The 9845-nt window shown below is 40.8% G+C and overlaps 1 protein-coding gene across 1 annotated transcript in view; it reads left to right on the forward strand.

Moving 5' to 3' along the window:
- The window catches only part of GAD2 (glutamate decarboxylase 2), a gene marked incomplete at both ends in the record, with an annotated part of 31796 nt that extends 22744 nt beyond the window's left edge, over window positions 1–9052 (forward strand). The window contains 5 exons of the mRNA XM_079538197.1: window positions 3178–3256; window positions 4969–5118; window positions 6871–6978; window positions 8109–8198; window positions 8879–9052. Coding sequence (XP_079394323.1) covers window positions 3178–3256; window positions 4969–5118; window positions 6871–6978; window positions 8109–8198; window positions 8879–9052 — 601 coding nt within the window. The remainder of the gene's footprint in view (window positions 1–3177; window positions 3257–4968; window positions 5119–6870; window positions 6979–8108; window positions 8199–8878) is intronic.
- Window positions 9053–9845: the final 793 nt, after the last annotated feature.

Genomic DNA, 9845 nt, shown 5'->3' on the forward strand with positions numbered 1-9845 from the left:
TTGCCCAGAAACTTTTAGTTGTACTGTGTATCACCAAGAATGTTAATATTTAGCTGACTTCAGGGGAAGATGAACAAAAACCATTCAGGACTTGAGGGAGCCACAAAGTGACATGAGGCTTGAGGAGTATTTTGAGGAAGTACTCATATGCTTGCCCTGTTTTATATTCTTCTCGGCTTCTATTTAGGCCACTTACTAGAGACAGTATGCTGGGTACTTGGAGTCCTGCTCACATTTGTATATTTTCCAAAGCTGATTAAATTATACCCCCTCCTGCCTTTTTTTATCTCTAAATCAAATTGTTGATTAAAATTATAGATGATTTCTTCAACCTATTCCTATTATCATGTATCTATCTCACATGCAAAATTTGGAAAGCAGACAGCGGTTCTATGAATTTGGTATACTTTAGTTAAGACTGCCTCCAGTACTCCAGATCTATATATTGTCCTTTAAAAGGACATACATCCAAATACCCAGTGCGTTAGAAAAATCTGAATGGTTACCTGCAAGGATAGAGTTTGGGAAAAAGGTGTTTTCCACACACAAATTGCTGTCAAAATTCTTTGGGAATTAGAAGTTCAGGTTGAACCCACATTGATGAATTTTCCAAACAGGATGCTTTAGGTCCAGAATTTCTCCAGTGCTTGGTAAGTGCCATCTCTGTATGCCAAGTGGGGAACTAATGAAGCTTGTCGTTTCCAGTCCTGTTCCCCTGCACTTCAGTTTATCCAGATTTCAAATGTGGGTGCTTGTAGAGAAGACTTAACAGGTCCAATTTCTGTGGACAATTCCATTTCATGGTGCGTTATAGATCTGAATAGAACTGGAGCTGTTACTTGTGTTTCATGGGAGAGGAAGGAACAAAATGTCCCTGTTCATTGCAGGGGAGTTGGACTAGATGACCTTTGAAGGTCCATTTCAACTCAGACAATTTTTTGATTGCAAAAAGGGACCATTGAACGAAGGACTCTTGCTCCAAGTATTCCCATCCTTCTGGTAACAGTCCAGAAAAAAAAACACATGTCGAACATAGAGGTGCTGCAAAGCCATCCTTACCATCGCCTCTAGGCTCTGCATGGCACATTTTGAAGAGCACCTGGAGGAGGCACGTGTCTGGAGCAGATAAGTCTGACCATCAGGGCGTGCAGCCTGGTGCGCCACTCCCAGGGCCTGGACAGTGGTAAGAGCTACGTGAGAAAATCATGCCTGCAGCTGGATAAATGCTCTGCTCAGTCTGGGCATCCTTCCCAAAGCTGCAGCTGGCCAGTGAGAGCACCCTGGTCTGGTTTTAATGATGGCTGTGGCCCAAATTCTGCCAGCCTTGAATCTCTCATGTCATCCATTTGGAATCTCCAAAGGAAGACTTTTCTACTTTTTTTTCTCTCTATGATCCATAGTAAAAAAAATCACAAAGGTGCTTGATGTGCAGTTATTTTGGGGAGTGTGAGATGCTTTAGAAAAACATCTGTGGATCCACACAGCTTTCCTTTGCTGTTTCTTGCAGTCAGCAGTTTCTTCAAGCATATACTGATGGCTCGAGCCCAGAAAAGCTGTTGAAAAACAAATGAAAATTATTTTGAATAATTATTATATTTTTCTGGATGCAGTTGGGATAAATCTGGGGAAATAAATGACCCTAGGGTAAATTGAATATTTTAGGCAGATAATTTACATCTGGCTGTTGTCAGTAAATAATCCTTCTAAGAAAATCTATACCACTATTGTTATTTAGAGATGTCTTGAAGGATGTTTGCCTGATTCAGCATAGACACAGATAAAAATGAAAAAGTACCATATCAAAGGAAATTCATGGACCTGAGTGCATGTTCAGAATCATTAGCTCTGATGTTGTAATCAGATGGCTGACTCTGATTAAAAGCTGCCAAGTATTCATGAAGCCAAGCCAAGTGGCCAGATGTTGCCTCTGGAAGACTATTACGTACAGTTTTTGCATCAAGCACTTGTGAAGTCCTATTTAAACAGCAGAGAAGAAGGCACAGAAGTGTTGCACAATGTCCCTGTGCATCTTGGAGTTGCTTGCTTTGAAGGAGAGCAGTTTGGTAGAAAATGATAAGGACAAGCATAAACCTATAACAGTCTCCAAATCTATGAAGGAAAATACTGCCACATTCTCACATGCTTACTTCTGTTCACACAAACATTACCTGCAAGTGCATCCTGAATCCTTTAAGTGCTTACATGGCCAGTTGACTCATTTGTAGCAGTTTACACCATCAAAACTCAAATCACTGCGCTACACAAAATCATTATCATTATTATGTGCTCTGTGCATCCTTGTCAGCTTGCCAAGTAGGATGCAAATGTATACATCTATCAGCCAGTCATCATATGTAATAATAGTAATTAGCAAATAGACAGTCAAGCATAACACAAAATTAAAACAATAAACGTTGTTACTGGACAGTCCGCCTTTCAGCACTTGTCACAGACCCAAATGTCTCTTCTCTGGTCTGTACTGTGACAGCATCCTGTTTCTTCACAAGACCTGGGCTGACTGCTTTTTTTGCAGAGCATATGTCCTGAGAGGAGTCAAGCTTGGGCTCCTCTGTAGAAGGCTGAATTATTTCTGTGTTTATTGCTGTGGTAATTTTGTACTCAATTCTCCAGTGTGAATTATCCAACTGAAATGAAAGGAGCTGTGAAAATTACCAACACAATGATAAAAGTTACTTCTGGCCAGGTTTTATTTTCAAAAATACCGAAAATACCTATGTGAATCAGTTACTAGAATCTTACTGATACTGAAATCGGTGGGAGGGAATCTGCTACTTTGCTAGTTCCCTGTCTGTGTATTTGCTCTGAAGACCTTTTGCCTTTAGAAAGTTCATCAGTCAAGTGAGTGTTCTTGAGAAGTTTACCCTGTGTTCACAAAGGATAGATGTCTCTCCGGAAGGATTAATACTAATTAAGTGTAGTGGATAGAGCAGTTGTCCTGTGATAAGTTGCCAAAATGGCCATCCAAAAACAATCCAGAGCTGGGTCTCTGAGGAAGGCATTGCTTTCTTACTCTCAGCCGAGATTACTTTCAGCTTTGCTTCCTCAAACAAAAGAAGAAGGTAAGCTTTGTTCCTTGTTCATTATCATTCTGACCATTGCTAAATGTCTCCATGGTTTCACTGCTGTGTCTGACCTTCACGTGGTTTTCTGTCACAGGGCCAACTCGGTGACCTGGAACCCTCACAAGATGATGGGAGTCCCACTGCAGTGTTCAGCCCTGCTAGTGAGGGAAGAGGTACGTCCCAAAATCCTTGCTGCTCTGGCCCTGTCTGACATTTTGCTTGTGACAGTCCTGGATGTTTTCTTCATACGTGTGTCATAGCTAATAATTGCTAATGGGATGAGAATTATAAAAGAAACTGAGAAACAGCTCTCTACTCAAAAGCTGAGGGCTATGAGTGTAAAAGGGAATTAAAGCAGCCTTCTACCAGAAAAGATAGATCTAATTAATGGCAATATCTTTACAGTGTTGTGGCTTTGCATTCAGAATGCCTGTAGTAAAGTTGTAGGTGCATAGCTGTGTAACCCCGCTGGTTTCCGTGTGGTGTAAAACATAGCTGTAGGCAAAATCCCATCCTCTTAGGGTGAATGCTGTGGTATGAATGCAGTATGATATTTCATCCATAATTGGGACTTCATTACACTTCCTAGACTTTTATGATAGATATTTCAATTCAGCTCTAATCCATATATCCACTCTGGGGCACATGGAAAATAAAAAGGGAGGACTAAGTTCACTTGCAAGAAGTAGTACTAGAACTTGAATTACCCTTCAAGCCTATAATTTTCATATAACCATCAGTTAGTGGGACAGCTGCTATACAACCACTACTTAGTAGATCAGCTATCAAAAAGCTGGTTGCTGTTTTGCTAACAGCTGTACGACAGATTGTACAACAAAGTGGTTGTGCTTAAGAAGAGAGAAGCTGGCTTTCATTTGCCCTCTGGGTCAGTCCTCTGAGACAAATCCCACCTGGTTGAAGTCAGTACCATCCTTGACCTCTGGTGAGAACAGATGGCTCAGATTAGAGAAAGCCAATTTCTCCCCATCTCCCCCTGCATTTTACTATCTCAGTTTTGAGTTATATGTAAAGCTTAGACTTAATGATAAACAGCAAAGTTTTGAGTCTTAGTGGGCTGGAAATCGCACTTCTAGCAACAGCCACAAGGTTTATCTTAAACTTGGTTGAGGACTGCACAAGAACCAGAACATGACTTTCTGCATTCCACTTAAGAAGCTAAAAAGAAATCTTATGCTTTTGTGGGCCAGGTTCTACACCTTGTTGGCTGCTGGCCCTCCCATAGAGCTGGCTCTCTAAACAGTGTCTACCAGCCCAGAAACAACTCTAGCTGGATCTTTGAAGTCCATATGCTCTTTTTCAAGGATTTCCTTGCCATTTAAGCATCCAATCTGAGGACTGCAGATTTTTGGGATAAGAACAACGCCTCTAAAAAAGGAAAAAACCAATGACAAGCAGAATTTTAGAGACCAAGCAATGATTAGAAAAGTGGTGTGAAAATCTTTACGTTAGACATGAAATTGGCTTGATCTGAGTCAGCTAGGCATTTCCTTCAAATGCCTTGCAAGGAAAGGATGTAGAGGAACCACGACAAGGAGCAAAGAGTGAGATCCAAAAATGAGCTTGTGCATAATGATGCTAAGAATTATAGAGTCCAGAGTTCATTTAAAAAAACCCTTGGCTTTCTCTGGGAGTGGCTTACACATTGCCAGGCCATGTCCTGGGCACAGAATGAGACGAGAAAGAGTTAGGCCACTGAGCAATCAAGTTTGGTATCCCTTTTCTCTTTCAGTCTTTCTCTTGCCCTTGGACACATATTATGCTGAATTTGGGTGCTTGTATTTTCTGCTGTGCAGCCCCGTACCCAACACAACCCTCTAAACTGTAGAGTGCCAGAATGACATTTATGTGTCTCGGTTTCTATAAGGGTCTGATGCAGAGCTGCAACCAGATGCACGCGTCCTACCTCTTTCAACAAGACAAGCACTATGACCTGTCTTATGACACTGGGGACAAGGCTTTGCAATGTGGGCGGCACGTTGATGTCTTCAAGCTTTGGCTGATGTGGAGGGCAAAGGTAGGACTTCCTGCAGTGTTCTTGTTTGCAGTAAAATAATGCACACCAGATACTAGTTTCTCTTCTGTAGTCATCATGCTAGAAAATACCTGACCTGAATTTTCCATATATAACATGAAAGAAAGAATATTATTGTTTTCTCTTTTTTATACTTTACACAATTCAGCTTCAAAGAAGAGCACGTGATTTTGAAACTTGAACTCCGTGGCTTTGCATAGCATTTGCTTTGTGTAACTGTAGGAGTCTAACAGCATAAATCATACATCTAAGAATGTTGTTATGTCCATTTCTGGAAGTAAAAAGATGTTTTATTTTAAAGACGTTCAGAAATTAAGCATGGCAAATTGATACTGGAATATGTAGTTTCGTTCTATAAATGAGATATGTAGTCACCTTTTGGAGGCGTTGGGGAAAATTCATCAAAATCTGTTCTCTGTGTAATCACCAGATCTAATGATTAATTTGTCTGTACTTGTACAATGTTGCTAAATAAGCTCTTTCCTGTATTTACTCATTCTTATTATGTGAAGTTGCCCTCGGTTTTTTCAGAGGAGACAACATCACTGTTTTCATTTCCAGAAAGCCTTAAAAGATCCTCGTGTGCTTCATTAAAACTCTCCAAACAATTCAGAGACAGACATGCAGTATGGCTGGATATGTGGGGTTCTGGAGAGGAGGATGCAGACTGCTGTGGCTGCAGTAACTGCTGCACTAACTGGCTGCAGGCAGTTGTAGCCAAATCTCTCCTTAGCTCTAGGCCTTTCTCCTGGGGCTGTGCTAGCTCTACTCGGTTTTCAAAATCTGTGTACATAGAGGGATAATGACACGGGCTTTTAAGTCAGTTCTGCACTGCCAGATTAGATTTAGGAAGGATGCCTCTCCAATACTCAGAGACATTTTTTCTTTTAAACCCTGTATTTTCAATATGCCTTGTACTTTTTCTCCTCTCACACCTCACTTGTAATACTAATGTTGCAAAATAGGATGTGTATTTCTTAAGTGGTTTATGTATTCCAGCTGTTGGTTCCCCTTCCTCCTTTTTCAAGCTGGATCCTTCATTTGGGGCATCTCAGCTGGTGACTACAGGGACAATCATGATGTCACAGGCAGATGATTAGGACTTCTGCCTGAGAAGAAAAAGCAGGATTTGTGGGGGTCTTACAGACATGGCTTCTGACTTGATGAGTTGTCAATTAGAATAAAAGCAGTGAAAACACCAGGGAAGCGGGGCAGTATTTGAACAAAATGTGCATTTCCACAGACATCAGACTTGTCCCAGAAAGCACATTTTTGTGTTTAATTAAAAAATATATGTAGTATTGGAAAAAGGCTATCTCATCACCTTTTGAAGATTAAAGTCCCCTCTTCTGCAAGTGGCCTGAAACACCCCATGTATGGAACTCAGTATCTTCCTGTGGAGACGCAGTTTTGTGCCAGCCCAGGCAACTCTGCAAAATCCACCACTGAGAGCACCCTCATCATTGATGTTACCAGTGTTTTGCTGAGAACTGAGCTAGTATCAAGGACTTACTTGGACTTACTTGCAGAGCTAGCAATAGGGGAGCCAGTAGCAAGACCTGCATGAGCTGCACACAGGAGAGCATCCTTCACTTGACAGAACTGCATCCTTAATCTGTCCCACACTGACATCAGAGAGGTGACCCGTGGTGAGCACTCTAGTGAGTGCTGCATGGGCCTTTTGCTGTGTCTGGTCACAGAACAGTCACTCTTTTTTTCCCCCTTTCTCTAAAGGGAACCACAGGATTTGAAGCACAAATTGATAAATGCTTGGAACTTGCAGAATACCTATACAACAAAATAAAGAACAGAGAAGGGTATCAAATGGTGTTTGATGGAAAGGTACGTACTATAACTGCTTTTTTCCCAGTTGGTCACCTGAACTTACTGTAGATACCAGGACGCTACCGATAGGTCAAACCTACAGCACATGATAGCACTCAGTGCCCTTGTATCAAAACCTGTTGTTGTGCTGATAACCTTCTTCCTTAGAGAACCCAGGGACGAGGCATAACTTATCAGTTTGAACAATGTCACCCCACTGAACCTAAATAGTGACATCTCAGGGTAAAGCAGAACACGCACAGTCAGAACCAGCTTTCAAACAGTAAAAAGCAGTTGTCGTTTTGTAATTCCAGGGTCTGTTAGGAATGCTGGTTGCAGCACAACACAGGGCTGGTGCTGCTTGGGCTCATGTGGCAGCAATGACACCGTGTTCCTTCAAACATGTTGCTATGCAGTTTATTTCCCACACCTTGTACATCATCACTGAATTTGGTCCATTGAGTCTCATGATTGGTAGAGATACTGACAGCAGTCAGAATTGCTGTAGCTCACATGTTCAGCATAGAGGAACACAGCAAGGAAAGCAACTGCTAGGAGACTGCAAAAATACACAAAATGTCAGCTGATTCTGCCTTTTCACTTAGTACTCCCACGTTAACTTAAACTAGCTAAGATGCTGTTATGCATGCATATGAATACGAAGCTAGTGGAATCAAACAGAGCAGTAATACATTTTATTATACATACAGAAATGTTAGACTATTTCATCTGCCACCTGTGACTGGTGTTTACAGGACTGGATTCTGCATTATGCTGTCATGTAATAACAGTAAATGACACAGTCCTCACCTCTAAATTATCTCTGATAGTCTCTTGCCTTATCCTTGTGTTCCCTTCAGTCGCCTGGGGGGACAGCACCTATAAAATCTAGATGCTTCTCAGGAGGGGGTAAATATATTTGCACAGCTGGGTGATGTATTTCTGCAACTGACATCCTAGAAATAAATTGCCTAAAATTATCCTTTCTGCATTAATAACAATGATGACTCTCAGTGGACCACGGTAATGAAAACCATTCATTGCTGTCACAATATGATGCATGAGAGGGGGAGAAGGCGTGAGTTTAATTGCAGTTGAGATATTGTGAGCATTTCTTACAGTGTAAACCACTGTTATTCTGTACTTAGCCTCAGCACACAAACGTCTGCTTCTGGTATATACCTCCCAGCTTGCGCAGCATGGAAGACAACGAAGAAAGGATGAGCCGCCTCATGAAGGTAAGCAGCATCCCCAGAGTGTCATGCACTGAGCAGCAAAGACCTTACAGGCAGGCAGGCCCAGGAATGATCTTCAGGGCATAGGGTCTGGTCAGCTGGCTGTATTCTGGCAGATGACACTTCCATGGTCATCTTGCTGCAGATTAGTCTGGCACTTCACTTTGGCCTCCAAGTTCAGTATTCTTGAGCTGGCCTCTTCTCTGGAGTTCTTACTGGAACCCTGTGTATATTCAATGAGGTTAATGTAAACAACAGTGGGAGTGAGCCCCACAGAAGCAGCAGTATGTATGCACTTTGCCATACAAAAAGAAGATGGAAAACAAATGCAACTTGTTTTGAGCACCGCAAAAACCAGTTGCCTTGTGCTAATTGCCTGTGAGCAAAACTGAGAAAGTAGGGAGGAAATTCCCCAGTGATTCAAAGAGCAGGACAAAGAAACTGGATAAACCCAGTATATTTCAAATGATCCATTTATTCCTTAGCCATTTAATTCCTTAATGGAGGTTAACTGCTTTATCAATATTGGACTGATGTTCACCTTAACAGCTTCTTACATCTCTTCATCCTTACAAAAAAAACAAAAAAAAAACCAAAAAAAAAACAACTCTGCTTTTTAGTTATAATAATAGTAATAGTAATCATCATCATCATCCCCTGCTTCTTGTTGAACACCACTGCAGGTGGCACCAGTGATAAAAGCAAGGATGATGGAATATGGGACGACCATGGTGAGCTATCAGCCTCTGGGAGACAAAGTGAACTTCTTCCGGATGGTCATCTCAAACCCAGCAGCAACTCATCAGGACATTGATTTCCTGATTGATGAAATAGAGCGCCTGGGACAAGATTTATAATAACCGGGTGTGAAAGGCTGTTCCTGGACGTCTAAGCAGACAATTAAGTTGTCACAAACTGTGCGAATGTATTTGTAGTTTGTTCCAAAGTAAATCTATTTCTATATTGTGGCGTTGGAGTAGAGTACAGTTTAAAATCAAAAAAACCATGGCTCCTTTAAAGTCCTTTCCTGAGTTTTAGAATACCTCGATAATAATTAGCTTCACAAAAAGCTGCATTGAAACAAATGAGGAAGAACAGAAGATGTTTAAAATTTTATCCCAAATTTTAACACGGGGACTACTTTAAATTAAAAGCAATCAGACCAAATGATGCCAAATTTTCCCAAAATGGTGACAAAATCAAATTAAGGGAATAGGGAGAGGGTAGTCAGAAACAGAGTATACAAGTCGTTTGTTTAAAAGTGGAAGCCTTTTTCATAGTATTAGAACAGAATTTCTAATTTACCTATAGCAGTATTTCAAATGTATTTAAATAGGTATAGTTTTACAAAAGGAAATATATATATATATACATATATATAAAAACCCTATTTTGTAAAATATATATTTTTGTTTTATATGGGTTATAAAACTGCAAGGACAGAAGCTGAAAATTAACTAGAATTCTTTTTCTTTTGATGAGGTGCCTCAAGTATTTATTACTGCTTATTTTAAATCATAAGCCCACATACATTCTGAAGAGGTACCCGTACCTCATTTCTCCATGTCACATGGATTGTAGGTCTCCAGGGTTGATTACTGAAAAACCTCAAGAGTACTGCAGCTCTTAAACCACTTAATAAGATCAATT

The sequence above is a fragment of the Tetrao urogallus genome (assembly GCF_951394365.1).
Source record: "Tetrao urogallus genome assembly, chromosome: 7".
Taxonomy (NCBI): Eukaryota; Metazoa; Chordata; class Aves; order Galliformes; family Phasianidae; genus Tetrao; species Tetrao urogallus.